This window comes from Rhinolophus hipposideros (assembly GCF_964194185.1).
Source record: "Rhinolophus hipposideros genome assembly, chromosome: 2".
Taxonomy (NCBI): domain Eukaryota; kingdom Metazoa; phylum Chordata; class Mammalia; order Chiroptera; family Rhinolophidae; genus Rhinolophus; species Rhinolophus hipposideros.
In genome coordinates this window covers 30,772,429-30,796,499 of record NC_138048.1, presented here as the reverse complement: position 1 = coordinate 30,796,499, position 24,071 = coordinate 30,772,429, and the positions used below count along the sequence as shown (strand labels likewise).

General features: G+C 36.1%; 1 protein-coding gene across 1 annotated transcript in view; it reads left to right on the top strand.

Annotated features, from left to right (window-relative positions):
* Positions 1–24,071, top strand: part of ABI3BP (ABI family member 3 binding protein) — a 244,157-nt gene that overhangs the window by 170,968 nt on the left and 49,118 nt on the right. Inside the window, exons 42-51 of the mRNA XM_081073688.1 lie at positions 387–461; positions 1,488–1,544; positions 2,287–2,361; positions 2,656–2,703; positions 6,030–6,104; positions 10,539–10,613; positions 16,395–16,454; positions 17,042–17,089; positions 17,905–17,985; positions 20,338–20,415. Of these exons, the coding sequence (XP_080929814.1) occupies positions 387–461; positions 1,488–1,544; positions 2,287–2,361; positions 2,656–2,703; positions 6,030–6,104; positions 10,539–10,613; positions 16,395–16,454; positions 17,042–17,089; positions 17,905–17,985; positions 20,338–20,415 (672 nt within the window). The remainder of the gene's footprint in view (positions 1–386; positions 462–1,487; positions 1,545–2,286; positions 2,362–2,655; positions 2,704–6,029; positions 6,105–10,538; positions 10,614–16,394; positions 16,455–17,041; positions 17,090–17,904; positions 17,986–20,337; positions 20,416–24,071) is intronic.

Below are 24,071 nucleotides of genomic sequence, written 5' to 3'. Positions count from 1 at the left end.
AATTGTAGCCTGAAGTCAACCAAGCCAATATGTAAATGATATGTAATATGCTTTCAATCACCTTAGTTTGAGGGTGGTGTTGTGTTCCAATAAAACTTTATTTGACTTTCATACCATTTTTACGTCATGAAATATTACTCTTCTTTTAAGTTTTTTGCCTATCATTTAAAAATGTAAAAACCATTCTTAGCTCACAGACCAGGCAGAGGGCTGCGTTTGGGAGGGCCATAGTCTTGTCAGTTGCTGCTTTAAATAATGCATACTCTGCATGGCTCTCCATCATCTTGCGAGTTTGAGGGTCTGTGTATTTCAAATCATTGCTACCTTTGTCGAAAACCTATGAAATAAATGATACATGATTGACAATTTAGACCCTCTTCTTTCAGCTCCCACTGAATTGCAAACTCTTATTTTGAGACCAGTGACATCACCAAGCCTAGAAATGATGCAAAGTCAACCTGGTAAATAGATCGTTTTATCTATCTGGGTACATGGTGAGCTTTAGATGACAAACTCCAAGTGTTGTGTTTTCAAATATAAAACATGCAAAAGGATACACATTTCATAACATATAGTACAATGCTCTTTCCATGATTTCAGAAGTGTGTTACATTAGCTATATGTTATATTTATATTGTATTACTCAACAGTATAGAAAATATTATCTTCATTTCACTGTGTTTATGCTTTATCATTTTAGGTAATAATCATGTATCTGATAAGTCAACAAAACTACCGAGAACTGGTTTTATTTTTTATCCTTATTTTTTACTAACAGTTACAAACTTGTGGTACTCTTTAGTAAGTAAGTTTGGGTTGTGCTTTGCCATGTGAAAAAAATGCTAGTTCAATTGTGACCATCAATGAAGCAGAAAGTTCTTGTTTCAGTAAAGATAGCAAAGCTTCACCTTACACAATGTGAACCTGAACATATTGCCCTTGAAAACTGAAAACAAATTTTTTTTAATTTAATTTGATTTTTTATATTAGTTTCAGGAGTACAAGACAACATAATGATTAGAACATTTATATCCCTCACAAAGTGATAACCCCTCCAAGTCTACTACCCCTCTGACATCATATACGAGTATAGCTGTTACAATATTATATTGACTACATTCCCTAAACAAAAATTTTAAATCATTTTTACAATACTGTTGCTACACCCTGACATTTATTTTGAAACATTGGATCTTGTTTTTTTCTAGCATAGGGTTATAATTTCTTTTTATCTCCTTTGTGTATCTTTTAATTAGCTAAATGTATCGTGGTGCTTATGTTGACAGTACAAGGTATGATTGTTATTGGTAACGTACCACACTTATAAAACTGTGAGTTCAAATTCAGTTATTAGAACTTCTCTTAGTGCTGATGATAATATTATATTGGTTACAAGGCACTTTTCTAAATACTTAGTTTGTATTCATTCATTCCGTGCTCACAACAACCCATCCTTGATCAATTATATCATTTTGTTTTTTTGCTAGTTTCTGAAATCCTGGAATCTGTTACATTTAGCACTGAGTCATCCAAAGAAGCTATAGGTAAAAATGTTTCCTAATGGGAAGTCAAGTATATACGCTTTTCCATCTTATTGCAGAAGTCATCTTTGAATGTCCTCATGCTTCGTGACATTTCATAGCTCCTCACGTCTTGTCTGTGCTCATCCAGTGCATCTTGAGAGTCAAATATTATACACAGAACACTGTGCTGGTGTCTGCTGTATTGCTATGCAAGTTTCGCAATTTTCTTATTTAGTTTTCTCTCACTCTGGATGCAAATTTTAGTATTTTAACATTCTGATCACTCTTGCAATATGAATACGTACATCCTAGTTTTCATTTTTAGTATTCATTCCCATGCTTTCCAAGGACTCGCTCCATGTCTTTTTCTCACTAGAATCCTTTAAAAATGTAAGGAAGTGAAATGATCTGCTTTGGTCCAGAGAGAAATTACTGTAGACCTTACCAGTTAGAGAGAGAGAGAGAAAGAGAGAGAGAGAGAGAGAGAGAGAGAGAGAGAGAGAGACAGAGACAGAGACAGAGACAGAGAGAGAGACAGAGTGTGTGTGTGTGTGTGTGTGTGTGTGTGTTTCTACACAACACACTGCCTTTACGTCCTGCCTTCATTTCTGCCATCATCTTCAAAATCCTTCTAAATGTTACTTATTCTCACAAATGTATCTACTTCAAATAATTAATCTTTGTTTTCACATTAAACAGTGTTCCATTGCAGAGTGCTATGGGCTGCCCACCACTAACCAGACATGCCCTGTTTCCTCCCTAGCATCAACTGAAACAGATTATGTATATCCCACTGCCAAAGCACCCCTCAGGCCAGAGGAGCCAAAGACGGAAGGTGGTAAAGGTTTTCATGCTTTGATTCATTTATTAAACGAATTTTTAATTCATGCGTATTATGTCCATGGAACATGACAATTCAAGCTCCGGTGCTTGTTCTACAATTGAATAGATTGGAAGAGCTATAGCTTCCAAAATTCTTGGATTCTTAAAATGATAATTGACTCTCTGAATACAGAAATAATTTCAGTTTTCAAATTCTTAAGAGAATGAAGTGTGTTGGTGTTAAAGAAACACTTGGCTGTAGCTTAACATCTTACAATTTTTTAAATTGTTCTCCTTTGTTTTGATACAGTTATGGAATCTATTACCAATGTGTCTGAAGCACCTGAGGCCACTCTAGGTAATGACACACCTCAGCAGCTTTCGTCCTCATTGTCATCAGCATCTGAGAACCTCAGGTTCTCTTCCATTGTGATTTCATGTTGCAACGTCATTCTTCGTCACGGCAGTTAATTTTCTTTCTAGGTGTTTCTATTCATAACCATTGTCCAAGAAGTCACTTCTCCCATTCAGTTTTATATCTAGACCTGGTCTCTTTCTCTACTTAAGTCAGCAAAACTGTCGAATCTAAAGCATCTTTTCATGACCTATATTCTGCCAGCTTGATGTTGTGTTGAATATTTCAGATAACATTTTTTGTGTAATGATCCATTCATACTTTCCGCCCTAGCATCATACTTTCCATTAACATTCATTGCATCACATTCACTTACATGTTTGATTTTTTTCTCCATTATTTAAGTGAAATTCAATGTTTCTTGAATGGCTTATGCTTTAACATTTTTTTATTACTTTGTTTTTTCCTTTATGGTTACTATTGAATATATCTTTCTGGCATTGTTGGGGAGGTACTAATGTGGAGTGAGGATTTAAAAAGTAAGGGTATTGCTTACTTTGAAAGTATTTTGTGACCTGGCATCTCTAAGCATTTTTTAAACTGAATGCATCATGAAGAAGGAGGCATGCTATTTTGCTGCGGACTTGCAATTTTCTTTATTGTTTTAAAGATCTGCTTGTTACCATCATTTCTGCCATCTGTACTGAAGGTGTGTGAAGCACTGTGGTAACCCTGGGTATTCTCCTTCAATTACCTTAGAAGCATCACTTTTGTCTTCCCAAACTATAATCCTACCCAGCCCAGATGAGCCTCAGACCAAACAGGGTGTACACATTATTTTGTATTTCATGTATCAGGTGAGTGTTTGCAAAATATAAGCAATGGAAAGACAATATGGGCAATATTTGACCTCAGAAGCCCCAACTTAATCACTCTGCTCAGTCTTTGACACCCCATTTCTCCTTCTATCCATCATCTGTAGCCAGTCATGTGGCATTGCTGTGAATATTCTTTAGGATATGGCTGGAAAACACCTCTCAGCTGCTGTGCAACTGTTTAACATAGGAAATAGTAATGTTTCTAGGGACAAACATGTATATCCCATTTAAAATATAAGTATATATTCTAATTTTAAGCACTTTTTCATCTCAACTAGTTTTATAAGTTCTGTGGTCATGTAAAAAGCATTTTAAGATATCTAATTTATGTTTGAAATTAACAGAAACAGGCTTCACTGTGCAATCCACATGAAAAGGTATAACTGGCCAGTCACCTTGTCATTATTCAGGTCCTTTATGCCTTTTCATTCCTTCTACAGTGATTTGTCCATTTCACTGCATACAAAGAGAAACTGAAATCAAACCAGTTACTTTGGCAAGTCATGATGGTGGCATTTGAAATGAAGGAAAACAAAGCATCAACATGGATAACTAAATGTGCTTCTTCTTGTAAGGAAAAATCTTCTCTACATCTGTAGGCTCTCTTGGAATAGGAGCTCATCGTAAAGAAGCCCAAACTTGTGTTTTGAGTGCCATTGAGCTTCTTTTATATGGCTCTACTTCCAAGGGAAATATGAATATTAAGTGTACTCATTTACCTCTGAAGTAGCTTGCTAAATATGGCCTATTAAACACTGCAGTTGAATTTTTACCAAAATTCCAAAATTAACTGAATTAACTAAATCTGTGTTAGTTATCTCTAACGTTCCCAGTTTATTCTTTTTTAATAGCTATAATAATTAATGTTATGGAAATGTTTCTTTGTGAACACTCTTAGTGATTCCTGTCTCTGAATCATTTTGATGGAGTTGCCTCCTGACATGCCTTTATCTGCAGACAGTCTTTCCTGTTCCCAGGGAAACAAGTAGCCTATCAGCAGGAACCTCAGTGAGCAAGGAAGTTGAGAATCACCAAATCGTTAGACTGAAAGAAACTCTAGAATCAGAGAATTTTAGGATTGGAAGGGCTCTTAAAAACCCTGTAACTTTTGATGGAGAACCTGAGACTGTGGACCCTGTGATTGGCAAAGGGAGTTCCAAATCTCCAGGTCCCAGGCTCCTAAACCAGGGTAACTGCCAGCATATCTGGGTGTTCATCTCTCTACAGGTGAGAAGATTCAACTGAAACCATTGCATGCTTCACATATTTTCACTTAGTATCAGGAGGAAGTCTCTGCAGACTCTTTAGAAACTTCTAATATCTAATAACTCTTATTTTCAGAAATTTTTCCTTAAGGTACCTGAAACTCGGTGACCTTGAAAAACATTTCGTTTCTTACTATCTCTCTTATCACAAACACTAGTCCAGCCAAATGAGGTGTTTCCACAAGCTACAACCTTGCATTTCGTAATTCCTTTTCTCCAGCAGGATGTACGTTTAATTTTCTTGATGAAGAAACAATTGGTTTTGGGGGGAATTTCCCAGCAAAAGGATAAGTTTCTTCAGTTATCTATGCTTTCAGTTTCTGCTCAATTTTTTTTCCTTTAATCTGGGCAATAAAAATCACATTTTATTTAATAAGATTAGTTTTTTTTCCATCAGTACTTGCTGTTAAAATGCTTTCATTCTCTAGGTGTATTTGGAATGTAACATGCTAACTTTTTTGAGGAAAATTGTGCCTATTTACACTTAAAAATATACTGGGATAATTTGATAAAATGGTGTGAATTTGTAATAAAGATGAATTCTTGTTATTATGAAATTTATTTTGAACCTATTTAAAAGGTATTTGATACTAAGACGACCATCTCTTCTATTAAATTACAGTACATGTTCTAGACCATTCAGATCAAGCCTTTACTCCCTTTGAGAGTTTTCAACATCAATTGATTGAGCTTCAGGCTTTACAACATTTATCCCTGTAGAGATCATCTTTACAGTTCCTCGGGAAAATGTGAATGTGCCGCGTTTTGTTTTCAATACTGTATGAAAACAGGAAAAAAATAAAACAAAAATTTAGAAACTACAGCTCATTAAAATAAAATTGTTGGATTTCAAAAAAAAAAAAATAAAAAAAATAAAAAAATAAAAAAAAAATAAATAAATAAAAGGTATTTGAAGTAGATATTTTGGGAATTCCAAGTTTAATTTGCCAGCTGAATATCTTGGATATCATTTAATGATGCCTTCTTGTTTTGTTTTGTTTTCTGTTGTAAGAAGATATGAAAATTATCTTCCTATATTTTGTAGCTTGTTGGGAACTGTACTTGTATTAATTGCTGTGTATTTCGGTCTTCAGTCACTCAACAATCACCTTTGAAAGACTAGAGGCTTACGTACTGTGATTCTGGAAGAGCTCAAGGGCTCCAAACCTTATATCCTTTCTTTTAGCTCCCAAGCAGACAGCACGCACTCCGCCCAAACCAAAAACATCTCCACGTCCAAGAGTCCCACAGACACAGCCAGGTAAAAACATATTTTATATTCTGCTTTGAGGCGTTTGATGTTAGTGGAATTATTCTGTTGTATTATATAGCAAGTTCAATTTTTAACCCTTGTAAAACAAATCTTTCTTTGAAACATGATATTTACATTTACTTTAGACTTTATCAAAAAGTGTTTTATTGGAATAGCCTATTCCAGAAAGCTTTGCTATTGTTACATTATTTTGAAAAGGGGATGGAAAAGAATAGAATTTCTTAAAAGAGTATCCTGCCTACTTTCTTTCCCTCTCCCAACTTGAGAAACCCTAGCCCTTCTACGGTCCTTGAGTGTGCCCCCTCTTACCAGTCACCTTTTTTTTTTAAACTTTCAGTAGATTTTATTTAACATTAATGTCATGAAGATTTTATGTATATGTATATATATATATATGTGTGTGTGTATATGTATATATATACTCTCTTATAACAAAATGATTACATAATATCGCTTTGTTGTTTTGCTGCAAAATTTTGATAGGAATCCAAACAAGAGACCTTAAAAATTATTTTTATTCTGTCGAACAAACTCATATTTGAATGATTAATTCTAATTCTAACTTCTTAACCAAGTTCTAATTCATCCAACTGCCTGAGCAGCTCTTCATTTTAAACTACCATAAACTTGACATGCCTGAAAGAAAGCTTATTGTCTTTCCTCCTTTCAATTTCTCATTTACATTTATGGCCGGTTCTCAGCATTTTACATCTGATTTTCACTTTGCTTCCTCATCCAGCCTCTGCAGTCCATCTGTTAATAAGTATGTTACATGCTAACATAGGTGCCTCCTCCAAGAATCTACCTAGTCATGCTTAGTCTATTGTTATTAATCAACTGATCTCCTCTCTCTCTTCTCTCCTAATTTCAAATTAGATCACCCCTTAATGCTTAAGTGATTGCTTAACTAATTCAGTTCATCAGTTAGTCACCCAACATATATTTATTGGGTGCTGACCATGTGCCAAGCAATGTACTAGACACTAGGGATATGAAACAAAATGAATCCTTCTGTGGTCCAGGAATTACAGTCTAGGCCAGGGGTGTCCAAACTGTGGCCCGCAGGCCAACTGCGGCCCATGATCCATTGTTAATTGGTCCGCAGCAAATTCCAAAAATATATTTAGTTTACTTAAATAAACCAGGTGAGGCAATACATACTTCACCTCGAGTGAGTGGCCCGGCTATTTGTGTATTTTACCGCATATGGCCCTTGGTGAAAAACGTTGAAAAAAGTTTGGATACCCCTGGTCTAGGCCAATCACCTAAATTTAAATTTATAATTTATACGTGGCTGACATCCAAAAAGTATAATAGGTGCACCTACCAATTTATTAGAAAAGAAACCTTCACTATCACTAAAGGTCTGGGGAAATGAAAATGTTAGCAGCATCAAAATTTTGCTTGATCCAGGTAGTAGCTCTGCATTTCCACCACAAATCCTTTAATCATATCTTAGTATCCCTACCTAAAGGAAGCACTATAGATTTGGGCATGGTCCTTAATATCTGATTCTGAGAGAAATTTCATCTGATTCTGAGAGATATTTCATCTATTATTTTTTTCTTCAAAGGAAAATTCTGTAAAAGATAGTTCTATATTCCACATCTAGTTAATGATTTCAAATCTGCTTTAATGTATTTTCAAGTGTGTTTTATTTAATTACTATGTAGTTTTATAAATTGCTAAATTTGCTATGAGAATAATATGGGTGTGATACATGAATATATGAAGGTACCAAAGCAACAATCCCTTGTTATGATGAGAAATTTAAACATATGTGAAACAACATACAAGTAACACTGGGAAAATAATTATTGATTAGTGAATAAGTAATGATAATGAATAGAAATAGGAATTAAAAAAACCAAAGCAAGTAGACTAAATTTGTGGATAGGAAAATAAAAATCTAACTTTAAAAAAATAAATAAAATCAGGTGAGGACGCTCTAAACTTTTTTCTTAATAAAACATAGAACAACAGTAGCAGAGAGTAGAGAAATGGAAATCAATAAGAAAGCACAAAAGCTTGCTGAATTTTGGAACATAAGAGAAAAGATGAAAAATAAGTAGTGCTGGGAGTTAAGACGCTGAGGATATAGTTACCTGGTTAGTGAAATTTTACAAATTAAGGGATATATGAAGACAGTCACAATATTCTTTTTGAGCTGTACTCTGTACTTACAAAAATACAGAATAGTAATTCAGGGGCTTAATCTAAATTCCCATTATTAGGTTGGTGCAAAGGTAATTGTGGTTTAAAAGGTTGAAAATAAATGCAAAAACTGTCATTACTTTTGCACCAACCTAATACCATATGCAAAGTTTCTAATTTATTTAATTTTGATTTAAACCTTTGGCCAATCTTCCTTTGCAAGATATTCAGCTTCAGAATGAATAAATTCATGTGCTCAATGCATTCCATTCTGACTCTGAAACCTTGGATTGGCTGCCAAACTAATAAGAAAGCATCCTGATTCTGTCTCAAATTGAGCAACTCCCAGCCCATCAGCATTTCCCATGGAAAGTTGTTGCAACCCAAATATTTCTGGTTTTATTGGTGCTACTTAATGCAAGGGAATGATTTGGAAAATTGATTATGGAAAACAAAATGCATTCTAATCATTCCTGTTAAAAGTGGGTGAAGGGTAGCTCAGTTGGTTAGAGCATGGTGCAAATAACACCAAGGTTGCCTGTTAAATCCCCATATGGGCCACTGTGAGCTTCACCCTCCTTAAAACACACACACACACACACACACAAACACTTCTGAAAGTGGGTGAAATTAGGATCTCTCTTACCCAAGAGAGTATGATCTTACCTAATAGATCCCAGCAATATCCTAGGTTCTCATGGTATTTCGAGAATGCTTGTGTGTGTATACTTACGTGTCACAGACATTCAAATCCTAGTACTTCCTCCCTAACCCACAGCTAGCTCTGATGAACTTCAAAATGCTATTCAGGTGGGAGAATGTTCTGTTCCTGTATACAATACCAAATGCAAATTATTGTTGTTGGACTACAAGAGTGTCATCTGACAATAGTGTGTACAACTTAAAGTGCCACACAGTATGTTCATCCACCACTTTCTTCAAAATGAAATTCTATATTTGGGCATGCCACCTTTCTTATTTATACTTAAACTATGTTTATAAATTGGTGGCAAAATTTAAATGTGTATTTGGCATTTGAGGGCAAAGTGAGATAAAAATTTGGAACAAATCATTGAGAATATTTTGTCATTAAATAAAGTTTTGATTTTTAAATTTCTGTGTTCATAGGTAATATTTAACAAATGCCGTTATAAATTTTATACCTAGAAATCTTGTGCTCCTGGTTTTTGTAGGTGCAAACAATGTGAAAATTAGAACATACTCAGATCCTTGAATGTCGATTTTGCAATGATGTTCTAGAAGTAGAAAAAAAATGTATAGTATAGTTTTCACATCATTTTGACATTTCACATTTAATTCTCACAATCACCATTTGAGTTAGGATAGGTTTATTATTTCAATCCTGAAAAATGAGACACATTTACAATGTGACCTGCAGAACTGGGATATAGAGAGCCCAGGTGTTTGGACCAAGTGACAATGTCTGGACGTGGGCATTCAGTCCAATTCTTGTCTCTGGCACTTAGTAAGCATGTAACCTCAAGCAGATAGTCACCAAACCAAGCCTTTCAAGTGAAGCTGAATTCCTTCCTCCCAACATTATGGTGAGAATCAAAGGGCATAATCCTTAGAAAAACATTTTTGAAATTGTAAAATGAGCTATAAATAAATTAGAATTTTTTTTCCTGGTATCTATTACATTAGCACGTGATACTCTAAAAGAACAGTTGAGGAAAGACAATTTTAGTTTGTGAACATGTTCTATTAAAGGCTTATTTGGGGCCTAAGAATTGCAGGGATGTAGAATGCGAACCCACCCACTCCATTCCATTCCACACTCGCTTCCCTTTTTGCTGTTGCCTGATCTGATTTTAAGTTTCTCTTGTCCATGATTCATGGGCTTCTATTCTGACATCACTGAACTCATCTTTTCAAAGAAAGATCTGGTGTGTGTGTTTAGGAAGAGGGGGTTAAGGAGAAGTCAGGCAAACATCCAGAAAAGAAGAGCATTTTTGAATTAATTTAATTGCTAATCTTCTGAAATGAAGATTCCAAATAGTTCTCCATCCTATATTTTGGCTTGGTCAAACTTTGTGTTTTCTCATATTTCATTTTTCTAAAAGTACTGGAATTTTAACCGATCTATTTTTAGAGCTTAAGGTATATTTTTCTGCCTAACTCCCATTTCAATACCTTTTTTTTTTTTAGTAGTAGTAGTCAGGCCTACAGCTTGTCATATCTTATGTATTAAGCATGGCTGGGAGATGCTGAAACCAAATGACTCATGATCTGAGTTCTCTCTTGCAGCTCCTAAGGGGTTCCAGTATGTTACTTCAAAGCCAAAAATGTCACCAAGGCCAGAAGTGTCACATACTCCACCTGGTAAATGCTTTATTTCATATTTGAGCCAAACACCTTCTACTGTCACACTCTGCTTCAATGAAACATGAGAGCTGTGGATGTGAGGTCACTGTTCCACTTACAGGCACATCCCATGTTCTGTCAGATATATGATCATTTCAAAGGTTTCATAAGAGTTATCTAATTGCTCATATAGTAAGCTGTTGATAGACTCAAAAGGCTTATGCCAAGGATAGAATGTTTCTTTTTAAAAGTCCAATTATTATAAATTCCTAGTGCTCCTAGAAGCCTATAGAACATTCCCAGAACCAAAAGTGTTTCTAATCTGTAGCTTGAAATGACGGCATTTTGGAAGCAAGTCTGAATTTACTTGCTATGCTCGTAGTATTTTCCAGATTGTGAAGGGGAGGGTGTTATTGGGGCTAGGGGCTCATTGGGTTGTTGCTGGTGGTGGTAAGCTAGGGAGGCTTCTTTGCTCTGAAGTCTAGAATTTAAATTTGTATCACTAAACCAAAAGCCAAGGTTATCAATGCGAGTGAGAAAAGAAGCTAATCTTCCCCACTTGAAAAAGATCGACTTTGTATTTTTCAATTGCAGAAAAAAAGTAACAGAAAATGAGTCATTACAGTTAACAGCAGATTTGAGTGATTTTATTCACTTTTCCTTTTCATGAGAGAAAGGAATACTGTTGGTCCTGATGTGACTTACTCTCATTAAACCAATATATCTGATAGTTAAACTTTTTTTTTCTTTTTTAATGGGTAGTATTTGTCTTAATTCCATCACCTTATTTTTCACAGAAATTTTAACCTGTAAATTTGAGCAGTGGAGCAATTGCACAAACACTCCCCCTGGAGCCTCCGTTGGATTTATTATATTGACTCTTTTTTTCTTTATTTCATTAAAATTTATTGGGGTGACAATTATTAGTAAAGTTACATAGATTTCAGATATACAATTCTGTATTACATCATCTATATATCACATTGTGTGTTCACCACCCAGAGTCAGTTCTCCTTCCATCACCATATATTTGATCCCCTTTACCCTCATCACCCACCCCTCTCCCTCCTTACCCTCTGGTAACCCCTAAACTGTTGCCTGTGTCTGTGAGTTTTTTGTTTCTTTATTTGTCTTGTTCTTTTGTTGTTTTCAGTTTTATATCCCACCTGCCAGTGAAATCTAACTGACTCTTTAGTTCCAGATGTTGTGTTAGAATTCTGTCTCTAAATCTGGTGCTGGTCCACCACCATGTCTTCATTAGAGATTTCCCATTGCTCCAGGGGTGTGATGCCTCCAGGAATTATCATAAGGAAACTATTATTAAGTTTCAGTTTTCTCACAAGTGTTCAAATAGACTGGATTCCGTTGTGATCAGTTTCTGGTTTGTGCCTAGGCTCGGGTTTGCATCCTAATGAACCCAAGACCTTGTTTACTGGCTCCTTTAGATTTTACCCCCCCAAAAAACAGAGGGTAAATTTACATGTATATTTAATACATACCATACTAGTATCCTAGAGAAACAGGTGCTCTGTAAAGTCTAAAAATGTAAAACGTAGTGCTGTCATCAGGACAGAGTCAGGTTTTATAACGATGTTTACTGAAAATTTATTCTGAGATATGTGAGAAGTAGCAAACTTGAATTTTCAAACCTGTATCAAACAAGTCAGTCTAGGATTTGCTGTGTAGCTCTTCCATTCTATCGATTCCTATGCATAACACAAGTTTCATCCATTTCGGCCTTTAGAATCTATCTTCCAACCATTTGGTTGATTTATCTGCAACACTTAATGAGGAATCTAGGCAAACTGAGTTCACACACCATGTCGAAAACCAAAACAGAGCTGGCTTTTCCTCATATCTGCCTTGAAGAAATGGTACTGAATTCAGAGCCAAGAACCCACCCTGATGCCTGGCTCAATGGAACGATGCCTTCTTTGCAGATTTGTTTCGACACCAAGAGCTGTCCTGGCTTTGTGGCAACTCTTCTGGCCTGCAGATATTAGGGTAGATTTTAGTCGCTGTGAATAAACCAGGAAGAAAATCTAGATTTCTGCAACTATCCAGTCCTCGCAAATGTTCTGTGTAACGCTTCTCTTTGGTAAATTCAAATTTGCAGTCCCACGGCAGCATTTTTGCAGTTAAGAAATAAGGGAATAATGCTGATGTGCCTGTGGAGATAGAGTCGTTAGGACCCAGACAATGACTGAATGGTTTTCTGGAGAGAAGGATGACACTGCCGTTTCTAACTTGGGATAGATGATAACGCCAGTAAGCCAGGCAGCGCAGGGAGGAATAAAGGCTGTGTTTGTACATGCTGGGTTTACAGGGCCAGGTGGACGTTTAACTGGGAATATCTAGCTGGTGACTGAAATGTGTTTCTGCATTTCTAAACAGAAGTCACAATTTGAGATGTAGATTTAGGAGTCACCTGTCTACATATAGAAGGGTCTTAAATCTTGTGAGTGAAAGACATCATCCAGGAAAAAGTATAGACTGAGAAAATAAGAAGCCAGAGATCAAAGCTCCGGGGGACACAGTTATATTTAAGGAGTGGATAGAGGAAGAGGAGCTAGCACAATTTGCTGTTCAGAAAAAGACCAGAGAGTACGAGGATGGAGGGTATTAGGAAGCAACACAGGAAAGGGAGGTCAGCAGTGGCAGTGAGGTGCAGAGGGGTCAGAAGAGCTCCTGGACTTGACACTGTAGGTACACGTGCCAGTATCTGAAAACCCGTGTGCTGATGCTTCAGAAGTCAGCAATTTTCAGATTTTAGGAAGGTAAAACAGCACCTATACCATTGATGCAAGCATATTAGTATGTCTGCAGTGAGAAGTCTAAATAGTTGTACTACACAGGATCCATAAAAGCTGTCAATAGCCTTAGGTCATTGCTAGCCAACTTTTGCTGTCAAATAAACTTAAAAGAAAAACTTTCAGTTTTAGAGCATTTTGGACTTCAGAGCTACAGATATGGCACTGTGGACCCATATGTGCAGGAGATTAGTGAAGTGAAAGATGAACCACAGAGAATGAAGAAGATACAATTGGGAAACCAAGAAGCAGAGGCAACATAGTTTTTTGATTAAAGGAATGGGAGCAAGAGAAGGGATGGTTTGAAGGGGAAGCCATATCAAGGAAATAGTTATTATTTTTAGGATATTAGAGTATTTGAGCTGTTTTATAGAGAGAGACAGGAACTTATGGATAAATGGAAATAGTGGATACAAATATAAGAAAATAGAAATAATGAAAAATAGAAGGTCTTAGAGGAGATGAGAGGGAGCGTAGCCCAAGAGCACAGATGAGACTCAGAAAGTGGCCTCCAAAAGGGCAGGAGACCTGCTTCCTCTCAGACTGGGCCTAAAGGTACAAGGTTAGAATAAAGGAAGAAAGTATCCGCAGGTGAAAATGGTGTGTAACTCTACATGCATCACTTTGCTAAGAGGATCTGTCTCTTTGTAGCCTATTGCCGGGGTTGCAGACTTCATATTTCACCATCTTTATCAGAGAATAATACATTGATTCTCTCCTCTACTTTGGAAAAACATGAACATGCATGAGCCCATTCATTTACATTTGTCCATATTAGAAAATTCCACACATAATTTTCTTATTTTAGTTGAATTTGTCTTTGGAATGTTTCCCTGTATTTAAAAAGATAATTTGATGGGCTGGGTAATATAAGTGGTAAGTTGGTTAATATGATTGAATCTAAAATATAATAATGGTAAATATTCTTATAAGGAAATCAAAACTGCCTTCTCAAAAAATTGTCATTATTTATATTAAGTTTCCCCCAGCATGGAAGATTTAGGTTTTAGGAATCATGCTCTTATTTAATTTAATACACGGAGGCATGCCACATGGGGAAAAAGAAAAAAAACAACTTGGCATTTCTTGGAGCTGCAGTCGACCAAGTAAGAGAATGATTCATAACCCTTTCCTGTGAATATTTCTATTTCTTTCCTCTCCCCTGACTTTAGCTGCTTTAGAAAGTCTGCCACAGCAGTTTATTAACTCATCACTTCATGGTTAAAAAGTGCCAATTGCAGCAGCAGGAATCCACATTAGCCCAGCCTAAATTCCTCAGTCAACTACAGCAGGCAGCACGTAATGTATTTACAGTATGGTGGATTTATTGGTAGCACATTTCTTGTTTCTCCTTTCCTTAATCCCAGCTCCTCTTTGTATAGTCTAGCACTGTAACCAATTAGGGTATTTATAAACTCCAGGCTGCTTTGTATGGTCGTGACCTTCACCGAGCCAAATCAAAGTGCCTTCTCTTTTACCCTCCAGACAAACATTTAGTTTGATTTACAACTGGAAAATTCTCGAAATTTTATCATTTGCATCCCCAAAAATACCACATAGCAAAGGTGAAATATTCAGTATTGTGATGGGTTTTCTCTGTCAACCACTGATCTTTTTGAAGTTGCCTTTTTCCTTAAAAAAAAAAAAATCCAGGTTTTCAAGTTCCCTTGGATGTTACCTTTTAGCTCATAGAAGCTTCTTTTCAATGTACCAAATTCCACAACCGCAATTTCACTGGCTCTTAGTGGTCCAGAATAAGAACAGACGTGATATGCAAGTTAAATATGATCCCCCAAAGCAGTAAAAAGAGCATTTCTGTTTTATATAATCTATTTCTACACTAATGTTAAAGTGGTGTTTGGCCACTTCATGGTACAAACTTTTTTTTCATCTTTCTCTGAGGCAGAATTCTAATCTGAATCCTATTTTTTCTTCCCAGCATCATATAAGATGGAAGAAAATTACACTGCCTCTCTGGCATTTCTAAAGTCTTCAGGGTGCTATGAAAACTTTCATTGAAAAAGTAGGGCTAAGAAGAACCTCTTTGTGGGGAAACTGAGTCCAAGAAGTACATTATCTTTCTCTTGGAAAGATACTTTACCACAGAAATCTGATAATTAACAATAGGCATATTACCCTGGTAATTTCCCCAGTAAAAAATAAAGTATCAAATTCCCAGCCTACTGCTTTATTTTGCCAACAGAGTCTGGACACAGGCATTAAAAATATATTGGATATCAGGGACTGCATATGAGTACGTTTATTGTTTTGCTGGTATTTTTATCCTTTGTTTTCACATTCTCATATGTCAGGAGGCTCTGACACCTAATATGCTGGAAGCCACAACACTCAGAAAGACAGAGATGGCAACATTTATCGAGCATTTACTATGTGACAAGCACTCTTACCGACGTTACATGTGGTACCTTCTGATGAGCCGCTGATTCCTTTTGCTCTATTTTCTCCCTGTAGTAACTGTTAGTGCCTTTTAGAATAAAACTTTGTACTCCTCTTAGAGATTCAAGAATTTTGCCTTTCTTCCTGTTTCCCTTACATGGTAGGCCATTTAGGCCATTTAAGATAACGTATTTTCTATTGCTGTCCACGGAATTTTAGCATGAATATCAAATGGCACCTAACCACTTCAGGCAAAAACTGAATTTCCATTTTGGAGACAACTTGAGGGAGATATACCTTCTTGTGTTTAATTACATTAATTATCCCTTCCCCCCTCCTTTTTTTTGTTTTCCTCAGTGGAGCCTTCAAAGTGAACTGTGACCAACTCTGTTTTACAGCCACTAGAACCTTCCTTACAAAGCGACATTTTTCTATTTTGAGAAGAACGGTCATCTTCTCAGCTTTGCTCTTTAGCCATTGTAAAAGTATCTCTGCTTCATTCATGTTTTCCAGGATTTTATATCTATGGGTTGTTTCGCTCTAGGTGTATCATTTACAGAGTACACAACATTTTCTAATCTTTTTCTTTCAGTTCCAAGAGATGTGCTCCTTCCCTATAAACCAGGCCCCGAAGTCTCTCAGAGCGAACCTGGTAAATAAATTATTGTATTTTCCCAGTTAGAAAGCATATTTTTCAAAAAATATTCTTGAGGTCAATATATCAATATTTTTTCAATGATTGTGATGTAGAAGAAGTTTGGGAAAAAATTATAGATAAAAAAACATATTTCTTTCTGGGAAGATTTAATCATACAATCTGTTTTAATTTTTTCCCATGGTTAACATGAGGGAAGAGTGTACAATTAGTATATTTTTCCTGGCAGTGTTTTCATTGAATGGGAGATCGTGCTAAAATTGTAAGACATTAACTGGGCCAATCACATTTACCTTTCAAAATGTAAATATACTATAATCCAACGGTGGACATACTGTTATGTAAAACATGTAGGCACCTACTCAAACATTCACTCAAAGTGACAGTAAATCCAAACTTGAAGGTTTTAGCTCAACTTAATTTCCTGGGTGGCATCTAATACTCTGTAGAAGTTTTTCATATTTATTATGGTACTTAGAGAATGTTTAAATGTTCAAATGGGTGCATGTGGAAACAGAAACTATTTTTACTTCTCCAGGAAGCAATTCTCATAAATTTGTTTCTTTGGTTTGCTTTTGGCCTAGTTCTGCAGCCCGTTACCTTTAGAATTGATCTACCACAGACAACAATAGGTAATGGTTTTTCCCTACTGACCAATTCTAATTGTTTTCCTTGCTACCATCAGGATCTCAGGTCTTTCTCAAATGATCATACTGAAACATCATCTCTTTTCAAATCATGTCATCATCTCATTCTCATTCTTATTACTCTTTCCAAAATAGAAAAGCACTGGTTTCACTGTTGTAAAAGCTTTGCTCTGAAGACCACCTTAAGGAAGCTCATTACCAAGTCCATGCTCATCTACCTCATTTATTTCTGTGTTCAAAGTGATTTCCCCTTACTCGTGCCCATCTAGTTAACATTTCCTACTAGTTTAGTGGTTCTCAGCTGTAGTGTTATAACACGCTAGTAAGTTTGGAAAAGTGCTGACAAGTAATGATCATTAATATTGCTCAAAATACTGAAATTTGCCAGTCATTTATTTTTAAAAATAAGTGAGCAGACTTCAGATGATTGTTTACAATGATGATATCCTCACTCATGTTGTAATTCTATGTGCTCTCTTGGATGGAAGAGCTACAGCTGACAGACCCAGGGCCATGTCTAACCCATTTCCCATCTTACCAAGATATGGTCATGGAGTGCGTCAAGCATTGAATGTCATTTACTACCTATTCTGGTGGAAAAATAAAATAAAAAACAGTTGAGAACCATTATTCTAACATTCCAGTCATTTTCTTAAAGTTTCTGTGCACACATAACTTTTTTCTCCATGACTCACTTAATGTTTTCCTTTTTTCTATTTCAAATGAAGGAATGTTATTCTATCCTGGTGCTGGCATTTGAATCTAGAGATTAAAACAAACTTGGTACTTGTCTTTTGCAGCTCCTTTAGAGACCCGAGGCAGCCCTTTCATTCCTATGGTTTCACCAAGTCCTAGTCAAGAGGAATTACAAAGCACTATGGGTAAATTTTGTTTTGATATGTCAGTCCAATGAGGACCTACCTTTTAGGGATTGCCCTTTAAGCAGCCATATGTATTCATACGTTGTGTTCATGAGTTGTTTGCAAACAATAAAGGGTCTCTTTTTACCATTATACAAAATCTCCTTTTCACTTCATTCATTAATTGTTTATTTATCCTAATATGTAGGGTGATTTTTAATATAAAATGAGAATTTAAAAAAATATCTTGACAAAATTTCAAGCATTCGAAAAGGAAGAACGCTCCCAAAGTGTGTCAATCCTATATTTTTGTTGCTTTTTCTTTACTTGAAATGAATTTGGGGAGAAAATTTTCATCTAATATTTATTGAGTATTTTATGGGTACTAGGCACAATGCTAAGCAATGGGGTTTTCAAAATAAAACTGTTTTAAAGGTGAGTCCTTACCCTGGAGAGCTTGCCATCTAATATGAAGGTAGGATTTAGTGATAGTGGTGCTTTCTCAGTGCCATCCAGTACACTACATGTATTTTTTAATTTAAGCCACATAACCACTTTGTTAGGTACTGCGTTTCCCTGAAAATAAGAGCTAGCCAGACAATCAGCTCTATTGCATCTTTTGGAGCAAAAATTAATATAAGGCCTATAATATATTACATTATATTATATTATATTATATTATGTTATGTTATATTATATTAGACCCAGTCTTATATTATAGTAAAATAAGACTGGGTCTTATATTAATTTTTGCTCCAAAAGACGCATTAGAGCTGATTGTCTGGGTAGGTCTTATTTTGGGGGAAACACGGTAGGTTCTATTACCTGCCCCATTTTACAGATTAGAAAATTGAGGCAAGGCATAGATATATTTAAAATTTTGGCCAAGTCACATAGCTAATGTCAGAGCCACATTGGAACCCATACACTCAGTCACCCCAGTTTTATATTTTACAATGAGTGTGATAGAGAAATAAGCAACATGCTGAACAAGCAAGGTACCTACAGGCATCAAGGAAGGCTTCACAGAGGACGTGACATTTACACTAGGTCTTCACGTTGGAACGAGACTTGAAATTGAAGATACAAAAGATACTTTCCAGTTAAAGACAAATGGGAAAGAGGCACAGGGCAGAGAATGGCGGCCAAACTGATGAGCGTGCGGGTCACCTGGAGAAACAAGGATGGATGAGTCTAGACAGTTGTTTGGGATGAGCTGGCCATGCTTTTGAGGAGTTTGGCACCAAGGTGTTCACTGTGTGGGAAACCCCAGTGTGCCTGACCCTTGGCTGAAAATGAATCAGAAAACAAGAGTTCCCAGCTGATGACCAGTGGCTCCTCTGCCCTGTCCACGCTACACTGTACAAGGCTGTGTTTAAATTAGTGGCCTCATTTTCCTCCCTTCACCCCTTTTCCAATAAACCCATCCTTTGTGTGTGTCTGCTGAAATGAAAGTTACTGATCACAGTTTTAAATTAAACCTTTTTTGAAGGAAAAAATCTAAAACTGAGCAAATATGTACTGATTACCAAGTAATGATCTATTGTAGCCGAGGCCCACAAAGTCTCCATCACCCATGATGGCAAAGTCAAAGTACTTTCAAGAACCACTGCCAGATAGGCTAATTATTTAACTTCCACTCCTTTTTTTTTTTAATGTATCTTGGTGATTGAAGCAAGAACCATCACCTGCCATTTATCTCAAATATCTCTCTTGTGAGCCAAATCCAGACTATAAAGCAGAGCAGAAAAAATAAAAAGACAACATATTATGTGCACCGAGTATTTCCTTGGATCCACATATGGCAAAGTGAACAATGTAATTTCCTTGTCTGCAAGATGTTGTAGTGATTCCAAGATAATATTGAGAGTGGAACTATTGCCATGCTTCTATATTTTGTCAGGAGAAATGGGTCAGTGTGTCTGTAAACATAAACTTAGCTTTTCACATGATGAAAATAGAAGAATATTTATTCTTATATGATATAAATGCACATCTTTTTATCTGACCTATTTCTTTTCCAGCTCACCTAAATAACTTGGGGAGTTTATGGAACAGGGAGGAGACATGAAGGCAGTTAGGTAGCACGTCCAAGTGTAGCCACCTCCAGGACCATGAAACAGTGATCCTACGCTAAATGCTTTTGGAAAGCCTTATACCAATCATTAAAATAATAGTGCAAGAAGACAACAAATATTATAAATGGGAGCTATTACAATGTACCATTAACTTTGAATTGTTCTGATGACTGGCATACTTATAAATGCAATTTCCCCTTTTATTGTCACTTGGGGCAGAAAAAAGTGGGTTTTTTTCATATGTTCATAATGATAATTATTTAAAGCAAGCCATCTTACTGTGCTTTTCCCCCAGCAGAAACAGACCAATCCACCCAAGAATTCTTCACAACTAAGATTCCACAAACAACTGAATTGGCAAAGACAACTCAGGGTAATACCATTTCCCCACCTCTGAAACGTAACTTTTCCTTCTTCATTTTAAATTAGGAAAGGCATTCTTTTCAGAATGTAATTTCTCATCACAGTGAATTACTTGATTTTCTTCATTTCATAGGTACAGGACATCAGCCAAATATGAATACCATATGACTATCAGTTGAATGTAGGGAAGACATAGTTTTTAGTTAGAGCTTCGTTTTTGAATGTATGGTCTACCGCTTGATGCTGATAACTAACAATGAAAGCTCCCACTTTTATTCCTTGATTAACCTTCATTTGCCTCATCTTCTACATCCCGTAAATAAGAATCTTCATTACCCTCCTCTTCCTCCTCCCTTTCTCTCCGACTCTGTTCCTCCTCTGTCCCATCTCCCCAATTTGATGAACGCATTGATATTGTGGCCTGAGGAAGGAAACTAGTACCAAGAAAAGTCACTTTTTAAAGATGACTTTAATATTTAAACATCTAGGGAGGTTTTCTCTGGAATTTCCTTCTTTTATTTCTTCCTACTTTTTGGGACATAAACTCACCTACACGAGCCTTTTTCTCATTTTCATGCTCTCAGAAGGATATTTTTCTCTCCTACTTGAGTCATAATCAGTTATGAATTTCCAGTATTTCATGCTTTCTTTCTTTCTTTCTTTTACTAAATGACTCCTTTTTCCCATCTCTACCTCTTTCATATAGGAGGAAACCCAAGAAAACAAAACCAAAACTTTTTCTAAGGAATTGGAAGACTATTTTGCTCATTGTCAGTTATAATTTGGGGTGGGGGAGGGAATTAAGTGGAAGAAATTTGAAATAACAAGAGGAAACAATAACAATAAAAGAAATCTAATCTTACAATATATATTTTATAATAAGTATAGCAGTACTTATTTTAAATAAACGTGACTGAGAAATTATGACATAGGATAGTTCTCATAAATTTTCTAAATCTTTTTTGAACTTGGTAGGTTTCATTTTATTATGTTTTAAATGTTTATTATTTACTTTATTACTTTGTGTTTATTAACTTTTTATTTATTTATAAATCCACACCGAAGCCTAATATAATGACAGACTCCCTGTACCCTCATTACCAGTTTCAATTTCTTTAACAACAGATGTTCAATCATGTTGCAGCCATACCACACCCTCTGTTTTGTATGTTTATTTTTCTATGCTTTTGCAAACCTCTTCAATGTCTGGTTTAATAGGAGATTCTCATAATCAAGCACATTAATGTTTTTGCAGCAAAATATACAAATATTTACAATAAGCAGAATAAATAAAAACTATTCAGCTCAGATTGTGTTCCCAAATGAGAAAAAAAATTCAGCTTTTTAGAACTTTATAAATTCCAAAACTGAAAATAAAAGATACCAGGCTCTCTTTTTCCTTTGTTTTTGCATTTTCTTACTTTAAGGGGAATATCAGTGTTGTGTCACCATTACCAACGTATATGGAATTTTTATCAAATTCCTTCTAGAACATGGTTCTATTAGGTAGGAGTTTCACAATTGAATGGATGTATTTCCAGGATCTGATATCATTATAGGAATTGTCTTCACATATGTATATAATATACTGTATTGTAATTATTTTCTTGTGTTCTGAGGACCCTGAGCTACAGCCTACACTGTACCGTCCTAGGAGTCACACTTTTCTAGAAATGAGCCAAGGATCTTGAAAGTGGGCTCACCAGAGATTCATTTACATGAGGTGACAAACAAAAGACATCCTCAGAAAGAACACACTTAGCAATGGGAGGAGCATCCAACTACAGCCTGACCCAGCCCAATAACCTTGTTTGGGAACAGAGGGTCAACGTTAGGAAGGGCACACAGTGTGTCTCTAGGAGCACCTTTTGGCCCAACCCTCATAAACATGTGCCTGGGCTCTGCCAAAGAGAAATGCTTTGTTTTCCACACATTTTGTGTCGTGGGTTGTTTTTAACATCAGGCATGAGGAGAGCAGGACAGCACACAACAATTTGAGAGAGATTCTGTAGGGGTGAAATTGTTCCCCTTGATCTTTGCATTTCACCCGTGCATGGACCTTGACTTGTGCAAGCCCTCAGCCCTGGGGCCCAAGTGCTCTAAAGAAATTTTGTGCCTAAAACCTGTCGCATGAGACTGCTACTAGAATCTCCAGCACCTCCTCTCTGCTATACCTTTGATCCTTTGTCTACTGAGACAATTCCCTGCAGCACTCTACAACCCTGAATTACTCAAGCTCCTATGCTTTGTCCTTTTCATAATAACCCACAGTAGAAATCCACTTAGCCAGGGGCATTGGGGGAATGTTTTGATTATTTTACTCCTTCAGCCCCCTGATTCCTTACCCACCTGAGGAAAACTGAATCCTCCTTCACTTACCTCTCCCTGTCCTGGGCAGAATATTGGTCCTTCAAAGTAATCCCTGTTTATTTTTAATGTTCTTGTTACATAGAATTTTTACTGTTCTTTTAAAATAGATTTTATAAAACTATTCAGATATGAAGCCATCTTTTAAAATTATTTTTATTATTAGTCCCCCAAAATTCTGTAGTTATGATGTTTACATAATTACATTGTCACAAAGCTCCTTTGTCTCTCTCTCTCTCTTTGTTTTTTTTTTTTAGTTTAGAATTGAAACTGCAGAGCACTTTTCTCAAGACCACGTATTATTTGGTGATGAGTTGTATGAGTAACTCACAGCCTAAACTTAAGTTATATTTCAGTTCTTTTATAAAAGTTTCCTTTTAGATTTAAATAAAGACTGGAAAAATAAAAAATTCTGATCCTGTGACTTTGAAATAATGACTATAGTATTGATTATTTCTGTGTTCTGCTCTAACTCTTTTCTGTCTAAAGTTTTAAAATTTATATTTGTTATAAAATAAGAACCATGATCGTTGTAGTTCTTTAAGTGTCAATAATCTAACACAGAAGTTAACATGAAAAGCTGACAGATGCTAAATTGACAGAGAATCCTACCACTCTCAAAAAAATTTTGAAGAACATTGGCTAATCATCACCATGCGTTTTAGGTGTGCAAGAATTCATATTTTATACGTCAGAACCTCTGTTCGCTCTAGTTAGTATACTTTGAAATGTCCATGCCAAACAGGCAAAGAATTACAGTATTGTGTCTGCTGTTTTTGGCCTGAAGTATGGCAAAATTCTGCTCATCAGTCTTTACATTGGGAGGTTATAAATGAGCTACAGTATGATATATTTCGCAGGTGTATTTTTTTGTAACTCAGTAGGCAAGGCATTGCTGATTTATGGTTACATAAATACTCACTCGAGATGTGAACAAAACCAATGAAACGATGTAATTTACTTACACAGTTTGCAAGAAAATTTCTTTCCAGTCTTAGCTAAAGCATTACCAGGAAAGTTGGAGTCAGGAGGCAGTGTGTTGTGCTGAGGGGGGACAGAGGACGGAAGAGAAGGACAGATGAATTCCAGGATGAATTTACACTTTAAAATTTTCAGAAGCAAAGGTTGTCAGCTGGATTTCATGTGAATTTACCTGCTGACAGTGGTCACTCATTTTTTAAAATCTATTGAAAAAACTTCGGTAGGAGTTCTCATGTGCCAGACCCTGGATTACAGGAGCAGGAAGTAACAAGTTGACATGTTGATCCTAGAGCTTGTCTGAGTTCTTGCTCCTTCTTC